This window comes from Bubalus bubalis, chromosome 3 (genome assembly GCF_019923935.1).
Source record: "Bubalus bubalis isolate 160015118507 breed Murrah chromosome 3, NDDB_SH_1, whole genome shotgun sequence".
Taxonomy (NCBI): Eukaryota; Metazoa; Chordata; class Mammalia; order Artiodactyla; family Bovidae; genus Bubalus; species Bubalus bubalis.
The window spans coordinates 9,180,578-9,204,243 of record NC_059159.1 but is presented as its reverse complement, the minus strand read 5'-3'; the positions used below and the strand labels follow the sequence as shown (position 1 = coordinate 9,204,243).

Genomic DNA, 23,666 nt, shown 5'->3' with positions numbered 1-23,666 from the left:
TTCATAATGGCCCCAAACTGGAAGCAACCAAGATATTCTTCTATAGGCGAGCAGATAAAACAGACTGTGGTATAGCCATACAATGGACTGTTAGTGTTAAAAAGAAATGAGCTCTCAATCCATGAAAAAAGAAATGGAGGAACATTAAATGCATATTATCAGGTAAAAGAAGCCAGTCTGGAAAGGCCACATGCTCTGATTCCTACCATAGAAAGTTCTGGGAAAAGGCAAAACTACAGAGACCATAAGGGCTTCTTCAGTGGTTGAGAGGGGCCTGGGGCGGGGGGGAGGGATGCTCAGGCTGGGTGCGGGAGTCATCTAGGGGTGGGGAATGGCACGGTGGTCCTGTAAGAGTGGGCATGTGGTGTGATGGCAGTGGGTGACAGAGAGTAATAGTGGGATTCTTTAACAGTGGACACACAACGTTAGGCATTTGAAAACCCATCAAACTGTACACACAGAGCGTGAACTCACAGGGAAACTGTGGACTTTAGTTAATAATAACTATCAATACTGGTTCAAAAGCTGTAACAAAGGCCTGACACCAAGGCAAGATGTCAAGCACAGGGGAAATGGGGAGTGGGTTGCGGGTGGAGAGATGGAACATGTGGGAACTTTTTATTTTCTGCTCAGTCTCTCTGTAAACCTAAAACTGCTCTTAAAAAAATAGAAAACAGAGTCTATTAGTTAAAAAGACAAAAAAAAAAAAAAAAAAAGAGAGAGAGAGAGTTCTACCTGCCCTTGTTACAAGACCCCATTTCTCTTTTGTCATAACAGACACTGGCTGGCCAGCTACTACCAAAGTCAAGGTGCTTCCACCTGCCATCCATCCGGTCTGTTCAAAGGCTGGAAACAAAGAAAACCTACCCAAACACAAAACCTGGAGGAAACAACTGGCAAGGACTCAGAAGCAACAGGAACCTAAGGACCCACCCCGTCCTCCCCTCGCCCACACAGAGCCCGTGAGGCCCAAGTCTGCACTGCCCATATTAATGTGGCAGCCACTAGCCACGTGGCCGGGGAGCACGCGATGTGAGAACCCAGATGTGCTGCTGGTACACTCACATGCATTTCAAAGAGTCAGTGCACAAAAATCTCATTCATTTTTATCTTGATCTCGCATTGAAATGATAAAAATTTTTTAAATATGTTGAATTAAAAATATTAAGTAATCTCACCTATTTGTTTTTAAATCTTAAAATGTTGCTACTACTATCAGGCAACTAACAATCTCAACTGATTGAAAATCTTAAAATCTGGATCTGTTCTTATAGATAAATCAAACGGTCAGGTTTTGACTAGCCACGCATGCTCTTTAGAGCCAAAATTCTCCATCTATCACTCCCCAAAGATGTATGGCTAGCGTGTCGAAGCAATCCTAATGTTCCTCTTCTCAAACGGGCCCAGATCTAAGGGTCCACAGACCAGTCCACCCTACACATCACAATTTTCACAGTAGAACGCATTAAGGCAAGGGGAATTGTAGCTTGATTTATATGGATCGGCAACAAATGATTTGTCTTATTTAGGAAAAAAAAATTAGAACGGCAGCCAGTGAATAACTGTATAGCAAACAAAGACCTTCCAGCAAGCTCAGTGTTATGTGAGGCTGACACCTGCTGGTGAAAAAGCAGGACGTTAAATCCTTATATAAGACAGCAAGTCCTTTCAACAAATTTTCTTTCCAAGAAAGAGTTTCCTGCTTTCGGGTAAAAATCTCAGAGGATATTGTCACACCAGAGTCCAAATAGTTTAAAAATTCCTACGACTGCTTTTCCAAAACAACCGGCCACTGTACTGGCAGGAAGTTCAGACTGTCCCTTGAGTGCCCTGGGGGACTAAGCTTTGGCACTACACTCTGCCATCTCTAGGAGACCAAGACAGAAGGCACTGCCCTGCTGACCCAGACTGCTTAACTTTTATTCCACTCTGGACTCCCCAGTCCTGTCTTCTGCTTCTCTAGTCATTTTCCACGGCCTGAGCGGCCAGTACTGCCATCTGGACCCCCCACTCCCACCCAGGCCCCCTGGGCTTCCTTTCACTATGCTATCCACAGCTCTGAATCATCCCAAACTTCAGTCTGGTTTCCAGACTGCCTAAAGTTGAAGGCTCAGAAAGCTGACGGGTTCTGTTCCTACTTAAGCGATTCAAAGCCAAGCTCCTACTGCTGCTAACGTTCCTCTTGTAATCTACCACAGTCTGCCCAAAGCCCCATTACCCTGTTTCAAGCTTTCCCTGCCTTTTCCAAATCCTTCTCTCAGTCTCTTACTGGGACTGTAGGTACTGAGACCAAAGCTACTCATCCATTTACACACACGAAGGCTTTCCAGAGCCCAGCTCCATGTGCCGGGACCTTCCAGTGGACACAAATGTGGACTCCCACCTCCCCAGGCCCTTTGCTCACATCTTAGCAGGGGGAGACGACTGATGAACAAGGTGCCTATTAAGCTAAGTGGTCACCAGAAGGTGCTAAGTGCTGTGGAAAACGAGGAAAGCCGGGCAGGGTACACGGGGCTAAAGCTGACTTTCTTCCTGCTGTCTGCCACCAGCGTCACCCCCACAGGTGTCACTATCCTCATTTATCCTCTCTAAATTTACTTATTTAGGAAATATTTAATGAGTGCCTATTTTGTGCCAGGCACTGAGTGCATTGAGGAAAACAGATATAGTTCCTGTAAGATACAAACTTAAAAATGATTCCACAAGTAATGATTCCACAAGTAAACAGTTACAAGCTGCCACACGCATGATAAACATGTAGGACAAAAGAACCTCACTGGGGTTAGGGACTCAGAGAAAGCTCCGCTGAGGAAGTGACCGCTAAGCCGGGCCAGCAGAGCTTGTCTGCAAGCTCACTCCCAACCAGCCTGGACCGGGCATGGGAAGATCTTGAAATGGGAAAACACTTCCATGCCTTGAAGGCCTGAGACAAGGCTGGTGAGGCTGGAGTTCAGTGCTCAGGGGAGGGCTCCTGGATGCCAGGCTGGAGAGGCAGGTGGAGTCTTTGTAGACATTCTGGATCCCATCGCTTGGCCACTGGCCGGAAGAGCACTCGGGGGCAGCCTGGTGGAGGGCGACCCTGTAGTCCTCGCTGCAGGGCACAGACAAGCCTGGAGCCTCCAGTTTCGGGCAGAAGTTCTGCGAGGACAGGCTCCTCTGATTACAAACTCATGGAGAGTCCAGGATGCTGTGACTGCAACTGGTTGTTTAAACTCCACAAACAGGTGACCTTGATCAAGAACTGACTGTATGGGCCCCAGAGCCAGGAGCTGTGAGCTAATGAACAGCCATCCTGGCATTTTAAAAGCCTTACAAGAGCCCCCCCACCGACCAGCACACCAACCACGGGCCAGCAGGGGCCAGGCCACAGCTGCAAGGATCCAGCAGTGACCTGAGTGCCCTCTGTCCACTGTCCCAGCTCCGAGTGTGAGCACCGCCCTGGAGATGGTGGAGGCTTTTGCACGGGGTCCCGGTTCCAATTCACTGTCTCAGCGGCAGCTTCCTGAAGGCTGGGCTGCGGCAGTGACACAGTGCTCTTGACGTCAGCGAGGCCTGCGGGCCTCCTGCCTTTTCCCCTGGGAGCAGCTCTTCTGGAGGGCCCTCTGGGGAGTCATACCTGCCTCCCAGCCTAGGGCACGCTCTCCCTCCAATGACTGTATAAGCACCCAATTCTCTGCACCTAAACTCATTTCTCCTTAATATAGCTAGAGTGGTTTCTATATCCTTCAGTGCAGCTTTGGTGAAGAGCACAATCCACTCCCCCGCCCCCAGCAAGCAGTACATTTCAATCTTTCACTCACCTAGACAGCATCACAGTATATGCTATGAGCTAGATATTCAACAACTGTTCCCTTCTAACAGCATTTCCTATAATGGGACTTACCTACATACACCTGGATTAAAGTCTCACAGGCTACCTCCATTAGTCTAAGGTACACTGACAAGCAGTCATGCAATGGATTAGAGAGGTATATTTTAAAAGTAAGCTTTTATAGGTAAATGTTAACTAGAGGGACCTTTTAACCTACACATTTCAACACGTCTTGCTTCTGAAATCTGGATGCATCTTACAACTGGTGCATAAACTTAATATAGTTTGCTCATTCACCTGCCAACTCCATCAATAAGACAGTATTAAATCCATGGTATGCCATATATATATATCCTCCCCCCCCCCCCCCCCCCCCCCGCCGGCACGCTGCTCGACTGACGGGATCTTAGCTCTCTAGTGAGGGATGAACCGGCACCCTAGGTAGTGAAGGCTTGGAGCCCTAGTCACTGGACTGCCAGGGAATTTCCATTATGTTCTACCTATAATTGATGGTGTCTTAGTACTTAAGACAGTAAGTTTTTGTACGATAAAGCAAAGAATTTCTCTTATGCACAGACACCACAAAATGACAAGAAACGGAAAAATATTTTAAAACCTTGCATTAATTTCAGCCATTTTGGAATATATACTCTAACATTCAGAGCTTTAAGTTTAGTGAAATACGTATGTTAACTATTTGCAAACGGAACTATGAAAGAGAACTATTCTCCCGTGCTGAAACAATCAGAGATTCCAGGGAATATTTTCATTATTACAATCACTTCTGCAATCAACACAGCAACAAACATTGCAAGGAGAAGTTCCCTGAGAACAATGAGACGCGAGCTGAAGACAGCGAGAGCAACGAGGGTCCATCTGCTGTGTTTGTCGCAGTCCCGGTGGGATACAGAACAGTGGCCTTCTGTTTGTTCTGTTGATGGCTTCTGGCTGATCTGTCACCATGGCAACTTTTAGAGCCCAACTCAAAATGAGCACAAACTCATTAGCTACTAACTACATTAACTTAGTGTCTGCTGCTAATGAGAAATGCTGTTCAGAGATATTTTCTATTCTAATGTATTACAGTTACCTCTCTAAAAGGTATTAAATTGAATTAAATGCTATTCATAATATATCACACTGGATAATACAAATGTTACAGCAGAATTACTTTAATAATGACTATTAACAATAAGAATCATTTCATTAAAAGGTCACCATGTTTTGGTCCTTGGATTCTTCCACTCTGAGAAAATGTAATATCAGTCATACAGGCAAACATTTCTAGGTTCTTTTAAACACTGGCCAGCTGATTCAGAAAATCAAAATAGAAAACTTTGATAATAGCCTGTTAAAGCCAAGCAGCCAATACAGCAATTACCACGTACTGGCTTTTAATTAATTAATTTTGGCTGTGCTGGGTCTTCGTTGCTGTGCAGGGTCTCTCTTTGTGGCGAGCAGTGGGGTACACACTAGGTGCGGTGTGCGGGCTTCTCATTACCGTGGCTTCTCTTGTTGCGGAGCACAGGCTCTAGGCACTCAGGCTGGAGGGCACAGGCTCAGCAGCTGCGGTGCGCAGGGTGAGTTGCACAGCTGCACAGGGTGAGCTGCCCCGAGACATGTGGACTCTTCTCAGATCAGGGGTGGAACCTGTTTCCCCTGCACTGGCAGGCAGATTCTCAACCACTGGACTACCAGGGAAGCCCTGGCTTTTCTATAACTTCAATACGGACCATCGCTTGAAACACTTCTCAAAGAGGCGACACACAGGACAGACACGAAGGGTAAAGAAGTCTGGGGAGTGTGCAAGTCTAAGTCTGACCTCCTCTCTCTCCGTGTGGAATCATCCCAAGCAGAACAAGCTCTAGGAGCAAACAGTGAATCTGAGATCGCATAAAACAGAGGCTTCCATGGGATTATGTCTCACCTGTGTTCTCCCAGGATGTGCATATTGCCTTGTGCAAGAGGGTTGCGTGCATGTGTGTTAATAAATTAGTAAATTGTGGGAATGAATTTATTCACACAACAGAAACAGACTCACAGACATAGCAAACAAACTTATGGCTACCAAAGAGGAAAGGGGCAGAGGGGGAGAAAAATTAGCAGTTTGGGATTAGCAGATGCAAACTACTACGCATAAAACAGATAAATAACAGGGCCCTGCTGGATAGCACAGGGAACTATATTCAGTATCTTGTAATAACCTATAAAGGACAATCATCTGAAAAAGAAAAAAAAAAACATGTATAACTCAACCACTTTGCTGTACACTTGAAACACTAGATCAACTCTTCTTCAATAAGATAAATAAATCGTGGAATAGCACTAATCTTGAGTTGCTTTTCTCCCTCCAAGTGCAGAATCCTACAACCTGCCAGAAGAGGGAGCCCCAGTTAACAACTCCAACACGTAGTCAGAGAAGGCAGGGGGGCGGAAGGAAAACCCGACCACACTGACTACTCATTTTGAGAAGCCTCCAGACTGCTCTCACGTCCTGGTCCTCACCGACCACTTTGGTCCCCATCCACCACCTCTCCTCTCCTTGCTGATGGCTCCTAGGCTCTGCGGCCTTCAGTCTGTTTGGGGTCCAGCCAGCCTCTGTGAGAACGCTGATCCCTCTGTATGGGGGAGCCCTCTGCCCTCTCTTTCCTCTCTCGGGCCTAGGTTCCCAGTCATCCTTCGGATCTCACTGAAGCAGCACTCAAGACGCCCCTCCTAATCCCAGCCTCATCCAGGTTTCTGAGTTCTATGCTCTCATGATCAACGTTCCTCTCCTTCGGGGAGGTCAGTCACGACACCTGTAGCATCGTGACTGGCGCTTACATCCACTCCCTACAAGACTCTAAGTCCCAGGAGAGTGTGAAAAATAGCTATTTTTTAAATCTTTTTCTCCCCACAGTAAACAGCATGGTGCCAGGCAAATACAAGGTGTTCAACAGATACCTGCTGGATCAAATGGTTACTAGCCCAGTTGGTCTCTGACTTCTGCCCATTCTATCAACATGAACCCTTCCTTCCTCCCTACTCTCGCCACTTAGCATCTGGAGGCTGGACTAGGCAGTGGTCTAGCTGTACCCACTGCCTCTAGCCCTCTCTCCAACTGTTTAATCCATCTTCAATCTGGCACTTTCAGTGATCTTTCTAAAATATAAGCGCGTGCTGTCACGCCCCCACTTAAAACTCTCCAGTGGCTCTCTTTTTCGGTCAGACAGGCTCAAGCCTGATAGATGGGTTTAAGGTGACCGAGACAAGCATCTCAGCTCATACTGGTGTCCACAGCTAAGCCAGGCGCCAGGCGCCAGGCAGGGGGCGGTCCAGCTCCAGCAGGTATTTATCTCACTCTCAATCAGTATTGCCCTTTCCCCTAGTTTTCTCATTTGTTTTTAGTAAGATAACCTTAAAGATTATCTTTTCTTATAGAAATATAAACACTGGATGAAAAGATGATCAAATGAATGTAACTTAACATCTTTTCAGGTAGAAGATGGGAGATAAAACACAACACCCAGAACACTTAATTGCATTCACTTGCTTATAAATCCATTGCTTACGTAGTTAACGCCTACTATTAGTATCTTTATTTGAGAACAGAGACCTTATCTCTGCTGTCTGCTAGGTATTTATAAACTATCAAGTTAATTAGTGAACTAACTTGACAACTCTAGGTAATATAATGTGACTAATATTTAGCTCATTTATTAATGCAATCTTTAGTAGGTATGTCAAAAGCTGAGTAAAATGTGATCACACTGGAAGTGCATATTTATTGATATAACTATCATAGAAATAACTGCACACACAGAAAAAAAGGGGAAATGACTGAGGTATGCAAAAAACTAAGCTGCACTGATGGGACTTTCTGCCCAACTCTAGAGGCCAGTTTAATATTATAAACCAATCTAGAGCCAAAGAGCAAGAAAGTAGCGGCAAAATATTAGAATATACATTCACCAAAGAAGATACACAAATGGCAAAAAAGCACATAAAGGTAATGTCCAACATCATTAGCCATTAGGGAAATGCAAATCAAACCCACAAAGAAATACCACATTTATTAGAAAGGCTAAAATTGTGAAGACTGACTTTCCAAGTGTTGATGAGGATTCAAAGAACTGTGATATGAGACAATCACTGTGGAAAAGTTCTGCAGTTTCTTGAAAAGTCAAACACCCATCTACCAGAAGATCCAGCCATTCTACTCCCAGGCATTTACCAAAGGAAAACGAAAGGACATTCATTCATATAGAGACTGGCATATGAATGTGCACAGGCACTTTATTTTATCATGGCTAAAAACTGAAAACAACTCAAATGTCCATGAACAGAGGAATGGATAAAGAAACTGTGAAAAATTCAAACACTGGAATACTACTCAGCAATAAAAGGGAATGACCTCCTGATGCAGTAACGGGGATGGCAGTCATGAGATCAGGCTGAGTGAGAGCAGCCAAGGGGCACGTGGCATGACTCTGTTCATGTAGCAGTCTAGGAAACCTCCTGTGGTGACAGAAAGCAGACCAGTGTCTGTCCAGAGACTGAGGAGAGAGGGAGGAGAGAGGAAGGAGAGGTGGGCTGGGAGAGGGCACAGGGGTGCTTTCAGGGACGATGGGTGCTATCTTGATTTCGGGAACGGTTTCACAGGTGTGCATAAGCCAATGTTTATTAAACTGTTCTCTTTAAATACACGCAGTTTACTGTGTGTCAACTATAACCCAATAAAACTCTTGCAAAAAAAAAAAAAGAAGCAATCTGGGTAAACAAATTACTTCTCAGAAAGCAGACTGCAAGCTTCCCTTAGAGCTATAAATTATAACTTTATGCCTGGAGACTGTCTTTTATGTTTAATGTGTCAGGGAAACTATGCTGAACAGAGATGTGGACTTTCAGGTCACCTGTGGCCTATGCAGAAGATGCAGTTAAAGGGACTTGTAAAAGAAAACATAAATTATCACCGGGTTTACTTCCTTTCCTCTAAAATTTGATCAAGAAAGTATATGTGTGTGTGCATGTATGTATATGTGTGTGTGTGTGTGTGTGTGTGTGTGTGTGTGTGTATAAAATCTCTTAGTTTTTTTTTTCCTAATAATTTTTATCTGTTTAAATTGCCTACATATTTAGGGGAAAGATACCACAGCTTAATACACTTTCTTTTGTTCCCACGGAAAAAAATGTTCGTGCATTTATTATATCTTCCTTTCCCTAGGGATTTAATAGTAAAATTAAATAATTCCTTTAAACATAGAACAACACAGCTGAAGAATGACATCAGATCAGATCAGATCAGTCGCTCAGTCGTGTCCCACTCTTTGTGACCCCATGAATCGCAGCACGCCATAGCTAATGTTAAAAATCCTGTAAGATAACATCCTATAAAGATCCCTCACATAACAAATCTCTTAGGAATTTTTCCAGCCTTATTTGAAAATGTCCTAAGTTATTTTTTTAACTGATATAGTACTGATGATAGATACACAGTATCTACATCTCCAGGACCTTCATACGGGGAAAACTATATAATTGACAACCAGAAGGTGAAGATTCTAGTTCCAGTTTTGTTACTAACTAGCTGTCAAAACTTGTACAAATCATTTCACCTCTTTGAATCTCATTTCCCATCTAACATAGGAGTTGGATAATCTCTAAGGATCCTTCAAGCTCTAAGATTTTATTAATTTTGTAGATAGGCAAGTAAAATGCCATATTTTACAGAAAATATCATGCTGACTAGACTTTCAGATGCTGCTTTTAAGAGTAATTCATATACTCAAAATGGTATCTGCTTTGGTTATGTGGATGTGAACGTGAATACATGTAAATTCAAGGAATTTGGCCAATTTTATTAACTCAGGAAAACACAGATCTGCTGCTTTATAAATACTAACTGCTGATAATTGTGTTAAGACCCCTGAAAGACTGAGCAAATGGTAATAAACTGCTTCAGCTAAAAAAAAGTGCCACCTAATTGGCGAGGTGCAGAAATGTGGGTTCTTTTCTGTTTATTTTTATCCATATCTGACTATGAAATCAGAAGGCACACTTTAAACCTCAATTCTCACCACTTTGCATTCATGTTGAATGAAAGGGATTTATAAATATATGTTTAGGGAATTCCCCGGCAGTCCAGTGCTTAGGCCTCTGTGCTTTAACTGCTGAGAGTGCAGGTTCAGTCCCTGGTCCGGGAACCAAGATCCCACTAGCCTCGTGGGCAACAACAACAACAGAAAAACAAAAATCAACATAAGGCACTGAAAGAATATGCTTTCAATTGATTTACATTAACAAAAGCATATAAAAGTTTGCTTAAAATTAACAATTAGAAACTGAATGCACAGTGAAGCCAAATACCTGATTGCAAAACGTATAGTCCTTCTGAGCAAGATTAGGAAACTAATTAAAATGTATGAATTTTTAAAAGTATATGACTCAAAACCATGAATCATTAAACATGAGGAGTTTGAGCCATGTTGGGTCATCAAGATATTCACTTTTATACATGATATAATTAACTCTGAACTTTTTGTATGAAACCTTATCTTTCTATTTTATGAACTTGAGAAAATCTGGCTAAAACCACTAAATTAAATTCACTTCGCATTTATGAGTATAATTATAGTTAATCCTTAAAAAAAAAAAAACCCTTTCAATCCATGAAAAAACCCAGAAGACATAAGAAAATTTAGACTCATAAGGTCATCACATCATAAAGCTATTATTTTCTCAGCCCAAATTAAGGGCAGTACCTCAGATAAAGAAGAGATTAATGATTACTGAAGCAAAACCCATTATAAACTGTCCAAAACTTAGACATTAGCTACTCTACAGCAAGTATATAAGACACAAGTTAATGGTGTTTCAAAACAGGATGATAAACAAACAAACAAACAAAACAGAAATGTATCTGATTCCCTTTCCCCAACAATGAGAACATCCAGGGTCTCACTGAGGCATGGTGTTCAGCTGGCTCTTTCACTGGTCACCAACGCAAAGGCAATGTTTAGCAGAATTTACAAAGGACTGCTCTGTTTCTGAACAGACTTATACAGAGGTTTTCAAGTTGTTTAGTGCAGCTCCCTGAGGGGCAGGGGACAGGGAAGGGTTTAATCAGGGGAGGCAGCAGAGAGTCCATATAAAATGCAGTGCAATTTATGTATATAGAGAGAGATGCTTTCAAGGATGGTCAACAAAATGTTAACAGCTAGATCTCTCAACACGGAGGGACTTCACGCGAACTTTAACTTCTTTTTAGAAACACTGAGAATATACTAATATTACTTACATTTTTCATCACAAGAAGAAACGTAAGGAAAGGATGGTTAAAACTACCACCACCAAAGACTAGAAAGCACTGGAGGAGGAGAATCCCAGTCACAGAAACAGGCTCGGATTCCTACAGGGCACTCAGGGGGCAGAGGGGGAGGAACCGGGAAAGGTGCGGGTGAACGCTCTGCCTGCGTAAAGAGCTCCAGAGCTGGACCAGGCAGAGGCACTGGCGGATGAGGCGCCAGCGCTCGCGGCACATTTTCCTCTGAACCCACTCGCTTGCCTGAATTGTAAAAACAAAATGACCTTAACGAAGACACTGCTAATCAGGATTTGGAAAAACAGAGACAACATTTTATTTATAATTTTGTAGAGCAGAATTTCTAGACACCAAGTTTCCAGACAGGAGTGGGGAGGAGAAGCAGCACACTATGTATTAGCAAATGAGAGACTCCAGTGAGGTTCCCTTCTCCATCTGTCTTTTAAATGAAGATTCATAGTTCAAGTCCAATGGCTATAGCCTGATATAAAAAAACTTTTAAAGCATAATTAAAGCTATAATGAAGACTGATCTATCAAGAATGGATTAGGCTACTCTCTAGGAGAAAGCAGAAAGGTATAATGCCAAATTCAGACTTAAATTGAAGAAAGTAGGGAAAACCACTAGACCATTCAGGTATGACCCAAATCAAATCCCTCACGATTATACAGTGCAAGTGACAAATAGATTCAAGGGATTAGATCTGACAGAGTGCCTGAATAACTATGGACGGAGGTTTGTGACATTGTACAGAAGGCAGGTATCAAGACCATCCCCAATAAAAAGAAATGCATAAAAGGAAAATGGTTGTCTGAGGAGGCCTTACAAATCGCTGAGAAAAGAAGAGGAGCTAAAGGCAAGGGAAAAAAGGAAAGATTACACCCATTTGAATGCAGAGTTCCAAAGAATAGCAAGGAGAGGTATAAGAAAGCCTTCCCCAGCGATCAATGCAAAGAAATAGAGGAAAACAATAGAATGGGAAAGACTAGAAATCTTGAGAAAATTAGAGATACCAAGGGAACATTTCATGCAAAGATGGGCACAATAAAGGACAGAAACGGTATGGATCTAACAGAAGCACAAGATATGAAGAAGGGGTGGCAAGAACACACAGAAGAACTATACAAAAAAGATCTTCATGGCCCAGATAATCACGATGGTGTGATCACTGACCTAGAGCCAGACATCCTGGAATGTGAAGTCAAGTGGGCCTTAGAAAGCATCACTACGAACAAAGCTAGTGGAGGTGATGGAATTCCACTTGAGCTATTTCAAATCCTGAAAGATGATGCTGTGAAAGTGCTGCACTCAATATGTCAGCAAATTTGGAAAACTCAGCAGTGGCCACAGGACTGGAAAAGGTCAGTTTTCATTCCAATCCCAAAGAAAGGCAATGCCAAAGAATGCTCAAACTACCGCACAATTGCACTCATCTCACATGCTAGTAAAGTAATGCTCAAAATTCTCCAAGCCAGGCTTCAGAAATATGTGAACCGTGAACTTCCAGATATTGAAGCTGGTTTTAGAAAAGGCAGAGGAACCAGAGATCAAATTGCCAACATCCACTGGATCATGGAAAAAGCAAGAGAGTTCCAGAAAAGCATCTATTTCTGCTTTATTGACTACGCCAAAGCCTTTGACTATGTGGATCACAATAAACTGGAAAATTCTGAAAGAGATGGGAATACCAGACCACCTGATCTGCCTCTTGAGAAATCTGTATGCAGGTCAGGAAGCAACAGTTAGAACTGGACATGGAACAACAGACTGGTTCCAAATAGGAAAAGGAGTACGTCAAGGCTGTATATTGTCACCCTGCTTATATAACTTATATGCAGAGTACATCATGAGAAACGCTGGACTGGAAGAAACACAAGCTGGAATCAAGATTGCCAGGAGAAATATCAATAACCTCAGATACGCAGATGACACCACCCTTATGGCAGAAAGTGAAGAGGAACTCAAAAGCCTCTTGATGAAAGTGAAAGTGGAGAGCGAAAAAGTTGGCCTAAAGCTCAACATTCAGAAAACGAAGATCATGGGATCCAGTCCCATCACTTCATGGGAAATAGATGGGGAAACAGTGGAAACAGTGTCAGACTTTATTTTGGGGGGCTCCAAAATCACTGCAGATGGTGACTGCAGCCATGAAATTAAAAGACACTTACTCCTTGGAAGGAAAGTTATGACCAACCTAGATAGCATATTCAAAAGCAGAGACATTACTTTGCCAACAAAGGTTCGTCTAGTCAAGGCTATGGTTTTTCCTGTGGTCATGTATGGATCTGAGAGTTGGACTGTGAAGAAGGCTGAGCGCTGAAGAATTGATGCTTTTGAAGTGTGGTGTTGGAGAAGACTCTTGAGAGTCCCTTGGACTGCAAGGAGATCCAACCAGTCCATTCTGAAGGAGATCAGCCCTGGGTGTTCTTTGGAAGGACTGATGCTAAAGCTGAAACTCCAGTACTTTGGCCACCTCATGCGAAGAGCTGACTCATTGGAAAAGACTCTGATGCTGGGAGGGATTGGGGGCAGGAGGAAAAGGGGACGACAGAGGATGAGATGGCTGGATGGCATCACTGACTCGATGGACGTGAGTCTGAGTGAACTCCGGGAGTTGGTGACGGACAGGGAGGCCTGGCCTGCTGCAATTCATGGGGTTGCAAAGAGTCAGACACGACTGAGCAACTGATCTGATCTGATCTTAAAGTCACTGCAGATGGTCACTGCAGCCATGAAATTAAAAGACGCTTGCTCCTTAGAAGAAAATCTATGACTAACCTAGTCAGCATATTAAAAAGCAGAGACATTACTTTGCCAACAATGGTCCATCTAGTAAAAGCTATGGTTTTTCCAGTGGTCATGTATGGACTTGAGAGTTGGACTATAAAGAAAACTGAGCACCGAAGAATTGATGCTTTTGAACTGTGGTTTTGGAGAAGACTCTTGAGAGTCCCTTGGACCGCAAGGAGATCAAACCAGTGTATCCTAAAGGAAATCAGTCCTGAATATTCATTGGAAGGGCTGATGCTGAAGCTGAAACTCCAACACTTTGGCTACCTGATGTGAAGGAGTGAGTCATTGGAAAAGACCCTGATGTTGGGAAAGATTGAAGGCAGGAGGAGAAGGGGACGACAGAGGATAAGATGGTTGGATGGCATCACTGACTCAGTGGATATGAGTTTGAGCAAGCTTTGGGAATTGGTGATGGACAGGGAAGCCTGGCATGCTGCAGTCCATGGAGTTGCAAAGAGTCGGACTGAGCAACTGAACTGAACTGATAATATAGGTATGTGTATAACATATAAAAAGTTCTCTGAAAATGTTTAAAATAAATCAAAACTTAAAAGAGGTTAAGTTTCAGTTACTGAGAAAGTTAAGTCAAACATGATGCTAAGTAGCGGAGGCACTGCTCTACTCACACTGCTGTTTATGCCATGTGCAATGTCAGAGAGCATGGCACTTACTAATTGACTTGGTCCCGTTTGAGCTAATTATCAAAATAAATCAACTCAAACTTCTACATGCTAACTGACTCACTGTATTATATCACCTTATTTATAACTGTAGCCTCTCGCATAAGAGTATTCAACTCCTGGACTCACTCAAATTGTTAAACTCTTTCCTACATTCCAGTAACTGGGCCCTGGCCCTCCTGGGTGCTGCCGTGTGGTGACGGCAGCGCTCTCTGACTCCTGCTGACTCTGCAGGGGCCTCACATCTGGCCAGGAGGTCGGAGACCTGCCTCTGCAAGCAGAGGCGGGACTGACCCCGCCCTGCTCCTCAGGAGCGCTGAGCATCCCTTTCCCGATACAGGACTGTTCTGGAGCATGGTAGGTACTGACATACAGTCGATGCTGGGTGAAATGTCTGCTGTGTGCCCTTCCTGGATGCTGCAAGTTCAGGAAGATTCTGGGCACGTCAGCCCTGCCACTGAGCAGTTATACGGTTTTGGGGACACTGGGCAAACATCCAGGGCTTCGGTTTACTCGTGGACACGGCAGACAGCACCGACCACGACTGGAACCAATTCACAGACAGGGTGCGTCTCAAAGCCGTTTCTGGTGAGGGTGCTGGTCTCAGGCCTCCGAGGAGCTGGGGGCGTGAGAGGGCCTAAGGCAAACGCGGGTCTGCCCCTCTGGCTACCGACTGTAGAGCAGGGGAAAGACAGGAAAATGCCAGACGGTTAGCAAAGCAGGTGTGTGCTCTGTGTGGGCACCCGTACTATTCGTATAGTGTATTTCAACATTCAATCAGGCCAAGCTTGTGTTATCTGACACACAGGTCCGGTTGGAAACTCAGAACCACCACCTCGCAGGCAGTTTATTTATTAATTTTTTTAGGCAGTTAATTTTGAGTGGAACCAGTAATAATGGAGATCATGAGAAAAATTTAGACCTTGGCGCTGCTAATATTTATTAATGAATTACCTAGCAGCACTGTTATTTATAATTTAAGAAAGCATTTTTCCCCCTGTTGTTTAGAAGGATGTTAATAATCATTATGTTCTGTTCTGAGGCTGGTTATAGTTAGTACAGTTACTGACAAATTGTACCCAAAGGAGCAGTATTTTAGAAAGGATAAAAGGAGAAGATAAAAACCCAGTAGGGTTTGGAGTCAGCAATGAAAATACTCATCAGAACAGTAATAGAAAATACTAACTCTGTGTACAGTGGCGGGACAATGTAATTCACGATCACTGTACAATCGTAAGCCGTCTGTCACTAGCGCAAGAGAAGACAGCGGCAGCGGCAGCGGCAGCGGAACAGCCGGCTGGCTCTCGATCCAGGCGTAAAAACTGCTCAAAACGTTAAAAAAAAAAAAAGGAAATGGGTAATTCAGAGCAATAATTTTGCACTTTTAAATGATAATGATAAGAAACCATTATTTCTTTTTCAAGATCATAATTTCAAAACAACCACAGACCGCACGCCTTTTAGGCCCTTCTGACCAGTGTTTTGTAAATTCACACAACCACTGACAGCGTGAGAGACAAAACGTCCTCTTTGAAAACTATGCTGTCTTTAAATGTTCATTTACATGAAATCCATCTCTTACCATGGCTCTGCCAGGAGAGCTCCGAGGCAACCACGCTGGGGTCAGACACCCAGGCTCCCTCGAGGCCTGTCCTCGCGCTAAGTCGCGGCCAAGAGCAAGCCACGTCAAGTCCCTCTGTCGGCCATGGTTTCTTCATTGTCAACTAACACCTGCCCTGTTCAATCATGAAGTTCAAATGAGATGATGTAAACTCTACGTGGAAAACTACAAATGCCAGGCAAAAGTGGAGCACGTGTCTGCACCTACAGTTACACGTGACGGTCCAACAGAAACAGCAACTTACAATTAACCACAGCCAACCTCTAGGAAGCACAAGCTCCGTGCCCGGCACTGAGCCCTAGCCGTGTAGATCTCAGGACAGCTCTGCAAGGTGTGAACACTCACCCCTTGCCCTTCTCATGGTAAGTATGAGATACCTGAGGCTTAAAGACATGAAGTGCCTTGCCCCAAATTAGACACAGCTGGTGACTGTGAATCCTGCGTTCGCTCCCCAGCACTGGACAGTCCCCGAGCACGTCAAGCACCAAGTGAGGAGGCTCCGAGAATGGCTTCCCTTCTGCCGGCCCACCAGCATGGGGCAGAGACGCCCCGGGTACTGTGAGAGCCACATGCGTTCCTGCTCACACCCGTCAGGACAACCAATGCCAATTCTGGGCTTGGAGAATAAAAAGGAAACCTTTCACACATTAATAAGCAAAGAGAGACGAATATAGAAAGAATATATCTCTTTTTATTGTAATAGTTGGCAAAGAGAAAGTTGAAGCTTTAAAGAAATTCAGTATCCTTTGGTTGTTCTTACGCAAACTGGATCAATGTTATAGGTTTAATCCTTGATTGGTGGAAATCAAATCAAAAGGAAAATCATAAAGCATTGTTTCGAAAGCTAATGTAATATATATTTTTTTAAAATTCTTTACTTTTAATTGGAGGATAGTTGCTTTACAGTATTGCATTGGTTTCTGCCATGTATCAACATGACTCAGCCACAGTCACCCACAGGGAACGCACTTACCCTAAGGGGACATGTGTATGTCCCCTCCCTCTTGAACTTCCCTCCTGTCTCCCACTCCATCCCACCCCTCCAGGTTGTCACAGACCACCAGGTATCAAACAGCAAATTTCCAAATTTTACATACGGTAATGTGTATATTTCAATGCTCAACATCTCATAATTAGGGAAATGCAAATCAAAACTACAATGAGGCATCACCTCACACCTTTCAGAATGGTCAGCATCAAAAAATCTACAAACAATAAAAGCTGGAGAAGGTATGGAGAAAAGGGAATCCTCTTGCACTGTTGGTGGGAATGCAAAATGATACAGCCACTATGGAGAACAGTATGGAGGAGAGTCCTTAAAAAAACTAGGAATAAAATTACCACATGATCCAACCCCACTACCGGGCATATACCCTTAGGAAGCCATAACTGAAAAAGACACATGTGTCCTAATATAACATTAAGCATTTTAGATTAAGCATATGCTAACTAAATGCAGATGTAAAACCAGTGATAAGTGAGGAATTTCACAGTGAATTGTAAAAAACAGATTCAAAGGCAGGGTTAGATTCTTTGTGTTTAACCACTAATTTTTTAAAAAGTCATCATCATAAACTTTGGTATTGCCATAAAATATACCCCCCAAAATAAAGTAAACTCACCTTTGGTTTTTTGATCAGCAGCCTGAAAAAAAAAAAAAAAAATCAAAAACTCTTTAGGAACACTGTGTAGAATGTACACATTCACCGAAAGTGTATAAGCAGACTTTAATATTAGAAACTTTATAAACAAGTTTTTGCCCAATTACTTTATTAAAATTTATTACTAGGAAAAAATTTATTACTAGGAAAAAATAATTGTCTACACGCTATTTTGTGCCAATATTGACCCAAAGGCAAAACAATCTATCTGGAAGCTCATTTAAGCTCTATATTTTAATACAGACTAAAACATAAACAGTTTTAACTATAAGATACATTAATCAGGCAAGAACAAAGTAAACAGTGTAATTTGTACATTAAATGCCCTAAAATTCAAGCCTGATGGTAAGAATTACAGTACGACTTTAAATTGTAATATTTACTATAGAAGTCGTAAAAGAACACTTGCCAAAGCTGCAAATATTATTTCTAGCTTTTCTAACAAAATCAGTTAAATGGGCCTTGCACATGGTTGTTTTGGACAGTTCAGTTTACTACCAGTGACTAAAAGTAAAGTCAAAATCCTTCAAAACACAGCTCTAATGCTTCTTTTAAAGACATTTTGTGGTTGTCACCCTTCATCTATGTCACCAGCACTCTAGAGAGAGCGTGCTGCTGCTGCTGCTGCTGCTAAGTCGCGTCAGTCGTGTCTGACTCTGTGCAACCCCATAGACGGCAGCCCACCAGGCTCCTCTGTCCCTGGGATTCTCCAGGCAAGAATACTGGAGTGGGTTGCATTTCCTTCTCCATAGATTGAGCATACGGAATTTCACAAGTATTAACCTGAACCTCTGTAGTGTAATGGCCATGATAACACAGTGAGACACAGAGTGGCTACAGAAACAATGGAGTAGGACTCTAGCCAAACCTTTTTCTGAGCACCTTCCTTCTTTTTCTTTTCTTCCTGCTTTTTCTTTTTCTTTTCTTCCATCAAATGTTCCTCTTTTTGTGTTTCTTGTTCTTTCTCCCTATTAAAAATAAAGAAAAGTGGTATTAGCCTAATGTCCATTTAAAATCAATGATTCAAAATGAAAAACAAAACAAAACAAAACATTAGCTGCCAAAAGTTGCAAGTCAAGCAAAGTTCCACGCATGGTACAAAGAAGGATATTTTGAGGAGAGGCATTAGACATGGCCCGTCACCCCCCGCCCCCTCCAGGGCTCCACTTCTCTGTAGGTGCCAGAGCACACAGCCACTGGTGGCAGCCATTCACTTGGCCCACATCTGCTGACTACCAATCTTCCAGCAGGCAGTGCACCGGGCATTAGAGGACAAGATGGAGAAAAAGACATAGTCCCTACAGTCCAGCTCCAGACCAGTATTTCTGTCTCAGGGACCACCATCATCACATTTTCCAGATTAAAATTGCAGACTCCTGGGTCCCACTCTAGAACAACCAAGTCAGAGTCTTTGGAGGAGATTCTTAGGCACACCTTGTTTGTTCGACAAACCAATTGTTTTTTAAACAGAGCTCCCTACACAGCATGGGGAGCTGCTGGAAGGGTACACTGAACACAGCACCGAGCAACTTCCGAAGAGTCAGGCGGCTTATGAGCTACAGCTTAACGTCGCAGAAGTGTCTGGCTGGCACAGGGCGGGCTGTTGTTGGTTATCAACTCACAGCTTGTCAGCTCCAGATTCGCCCTCCAGCACACGCCATGCAATGATGGATGTGTTCCCTTAAGCCCTTCTTCCCTGTGAGTGCCATGCAGAAGTTTCCCGGTGCAGGGCCCCAGAGGAACCTGCAGGAGCCAGGGGCTAGCCTGCTGTGAGGTCAGCATGTGGCTCAAGGACCCCTGGGGAGGACTCTGGCCACGGAGCGAGAAGGGGCAGCCTCCTAGCAACCCTGCAGCTCTGGCGTGATCCAGGGTCGGCTTCCAGTGACCCTGTCAGCACACACCCTGCGGGCCTCCTGCTGCTTGCCACGCTCCCACTCCAGTCTCTATGGTCTTCTCCCCATGATGCGGCCGTGGCCTTCCTGATGGGGACGCCATGTGCTCTGTGCCCACGGCACTGACCCTGCCCCTTTGTGCGCCGGCATGCCCGGCCATCAGCAGCAGCTCGCACCGGGAAGGCTGCCACCAGGGGCCCCCACTCCTGTGTGCCCGTGTGATGGGCTACTGGTGGCGGCTCTCCATGGCTGGAGCAGCACTTCCTGTGACCACCGACTGCCCACTGGCTGACCTGGGCGATGCGGGGAGCCGCTCTGCCACCAGGGGGCTGCACAGGGGCGTGAGCCCCAGCCTCGGGGAGGGCCCCCTCCAACTGGGCCTTCCTCAGGCTTTCCCTCAGCCCTAGCTAGCGCATGGTCTTCTAGAGTTCCTCTCTTACCACAGTTTAATTGGGCTTCCCCTAGTGGCTCAGTGGTAAGGATTCTGCCTGCAATGCAGGAACAGCAGGAGACGTGGGTTCAATTCCTGGGTCGGGAAGATTCCCTGGAGGTAGGTCATGGCAACTCACTCCAGTATTCTTGCCTGGAGAATCCCGTGGACAGAGGAGCCTGGTGGGCTACAGTCTATGGGGCTGCAAAGAGTTGGACATGACTGAAGAGACTTAGCATGCACAATTTAATTATCCTTATAATAGACATTCCCTGTTGATATTGCCATGCAGTCTCTGCCTCCTCAGTGGGCCCGGACTGACACAGGTGGGAAGGAGAACTTAACAGAATAAGAAGGAACAACACACACAAAAGCCTCAGTACAACAGCGTTATCCACCCACCACTGTTGTGTAATTTATTAATTTTGAAGTTTGTTTTTAACTTGTAAAAGTGCTTACGACTACTGCACGCATAGAGGATCTCAACCTAGCGTCAGTCTGTATATATCTGAGTATAATCATAAGGAAAATAATTTAAATCAGCTTGATTGGGGGGGGGCACCTAAGAGACTGTCCTTGTTGGGCTCAGTTGTGTTCAACTGTTTGTGATGCCACGGACTGCAGCCCACCAGTCTCCTCTGCCCACAGGATTTCCTGAGCAAGAATACTGGATCCTGCATTTTTAAGCCACCAGGAAAGCCCACCTAAGAGATTAGTCTTCCTTTAAAACAGTGGTTCTTGGCCTCTCATCAGAACCACCCAGGAAGCGGACTTCCCTGGTGGTCCAGTGGTTAAGAACCTGCCTCCTTAAGGCAAGGGCTGTGGGTTCGATCCCTGGTGGGGAAGGGGAAGTAAGATCCCACCTGCTATGGGGCAACTAAGCCTATGAGCTAATGAAAACCCAGGGCAGCAAAAAAAAAAAAAAAAAAAAAAAAAGGAGCAACTTTTTTCACAGAACGACCCCCCTCCCTCCACAAACTTCCAATGCCAAGGCTGCAACTGTTTTCAGTGAGATCAGGGAACAGAACTCAGACATCAGGAGTTTTATTTAAAAGCTTCCAGATGACTCCAATGTCCAGCCAAGGTTGAGAAACAACTTTTAGAAGGAGGTCAGTACAATTCTCAAGCTTGGGAAACGTTCATTATCTAAGGTAATACCTTCTAGGAATCTTTTCATGTTAAAAGGTGCAGAGACACTAAGAAATCTGTGTTTAAATATTCTTTCAAAGCACAGTCAAGCTCCGCGAATGATGCACCGGTGCTGGAATCACCACGCTGTTGCCACACGTCTAGGGAAAAGGGGAACAAATAAAAACTAGGAGTGCCATGACTGCTGAAGGAAAGTTATATGGCTCAAAATAGCCGGGAGTTAAAACTCCCCTCCAGGTCCTTCCCACCATTCTATGCAAAACAAAGAACTCTCTCACCCGAAGGGGGGAGAAAAAGGACATTCAGGTTGATTATGCCCAGCTCCCAGCCAGTCCAGCCTCTGGCCGATCTCCAGGATTCCTTGTCCCAGCCGTTTAAGAGATAACTACTCTGAACAACCTTGGAGAAGAACAGGCCCCCTGAGACAGCAGCTTTCCACATATATGCCTATATATACTACTCTTCTCTTGGGCTGGTGCAGCAGCTCGCTAATCTGGCTGCTGCCCATTCCCGCCTCATTAAAGGTGATCTGCTCCTGGAAATCGCCGGTCTCGGTCTTGTTCCGAACCTCGCCTTCTCTAACTCCCTTACCCTGCAGCTACCCCACTTGTGCATGCTTTCTTAATCTACAGCACAATGAAAGCCTTCAATTATCTTCTGATATCAAATTTAATAAGGTAGGCAAGTAGAGCTACCTTTTAAAAAAAGGTTCTATAGAAGATGGAATAAAAATTATTTTTGCTTAATTTTATTACTCTGAAAGTTATATTAATTAGAACCACCTATTCCCCTAACAGTACAGTTTAGGGGCTTCCCCTGTGGCTCAGCTGGTAAAGAATCTACCTGCAATTCGGGAGACCTGGGTTTGATCCCTGGGTTGGGAAGATTCCCGGGAGATGAGAAAGGCTACCCACTCCCCTATTCTTGCCTGGAGAATTCCATGGACTATACAGTCGCAGAGTCGGACATGACTGAGTGACTTTCACTTTCATAGTATTGAAATAAAATGCTGGAAATAAACATCTCATGTAGCCCTGAGATACCTTACACTTTCCTGCCTGAGGTCATGTTTCTATGACTAAAGCATGATTCAAATGTTTGAACTTTAAGAAAATTTCATCTAATATTCCACCTAACTAGCACTACTTTCTTCTATCTCCTGGTATACAATTTATGCCATTTTTCATTTATAATTTTTTTTAACAGCATTGAATCTCATTTTTATTTATAAAGTAATACATGCTCATGAGAAAGCATAAAGAGTACAAAAGATATGTAGCAAAAAGAGATTCTTCCTTCTCCAGGGTTCACAGGCTCTCTCCATGGAGATAACACACACTAAGAATATTCTCGACGTGACTGTATAGTCGTGTACCTTTAAAAATGCCTATATTCTTGTATCTTGACTTATCAATTTGAGATGTTAACAGTTTGCTGCTGCTGCTGCTAAGTCACTTCAGTCGTGTCAGACTCTGTGCGACCCCACAGACACAGCCCACTAGGCTCCTCTGTCCCTGGGATTCTCCAGGCAAGAACACTGGAGTGGGTTGCCATTTCCTTCTCCAATGCATGAAAGGGAAAAGTGAAAGTGAAGTTGCTCAGTCGTGTCTGACTCTTCATGATCCCATGGTCTGCAGCCTACCAGGCTCCTCCATCCACGGGATTTTCCAGGAAAGAGTACTGGAGTGGGTTGCCATTGCCTTCTCTGATTAACAGTTTAATTTCTACAATGATGGAGGTGGATGTGGTTCTTCAGTACCCCAGTCTTCCACCCTATCACCTGTTGTTCAGTCGCTCGGTCGTGTCCGACTCTTTGTGACCCCATGGACTGCAGCACGCCAGGCTTCCCTGTCCTTCACTGTCTCCTGGAGTTTGCTCAAGCTCAAGTCCATTAAGTTGGTTACTGCTGCTGCTGCTGCGTCACTTCAGTTGTGTCCAACTCTGTGCGACCCCATAGACGGCAGCCCACCAGGCTCCCCGTCCCTGGGATTCTCCCGGCAAGAATACTGGAGTGGGCTGCCATTTCCTTCTCCACTATGAATTAAATCAATGAATGGCATTTGCTTTAAAAGCAGTATGTTAATGTTCGATGCAGAGCTAGGTAGTACATGGTGCAGACATTTAACCTGTGTAGCTGCTTTTCCCAGAGTTCCTAGTTGTTTTTCTTTCCCTCTTGCTCTATCCTCCCTACAAAAATTCTGTTTTTGTTTTTTACATATCCGCCCTCCTCCAGTTTAAAAACAGGAGCACTCTCCTCAACCGCATTGCCCAAACTCCCTTCAGAGCCTTGGTCCAGGTCACTCTGTGTTGGGAGCACTATGCTAGGGTT

At 44.2% G+C, this 23,666-nt stretch overlaps 1 protein-coding gene across 8 annotated transcripts in view; it reads right to left on the bottom strand.

The window, feature by feature from the left end:
- TNRC6C (trinucleotide repeat containing adaptor 6C) overlaps positions 1–20,223 on the bottom strand; it is a 76,469-nt gene extending 56,246 nt beyond the window's left edge. For 2 of the 8 annotated variants that reach the window (XM_006064084.4, XR_006549315.2), the window contains exons 1-2: positions 18,735–20,216; positions 17,828–17,849 (exon numbers count right to left, since the gene is read on the bottom strand). In XM_006064084.4, coding sequence (XP_006064146.4) covers positions 17,828–17,849; positions 18,735–18,875 — 163 coding nt within the window. In that variant the 5' untranslated portion in view covers positions 18,876–20,216. Of the gene's footprint in view, positions 1–17,827; positions 17,850–18,734 lie in introns of all 8 variants that reach the window. The other 6 variants (XM_006064086.4, XM_025279588.3, XM_025279590.3 and 3 more) reach the window with 6 other exon arrangements.
- Positions 20,224–23,666: the final 3,443 nt, after the last annotated feature.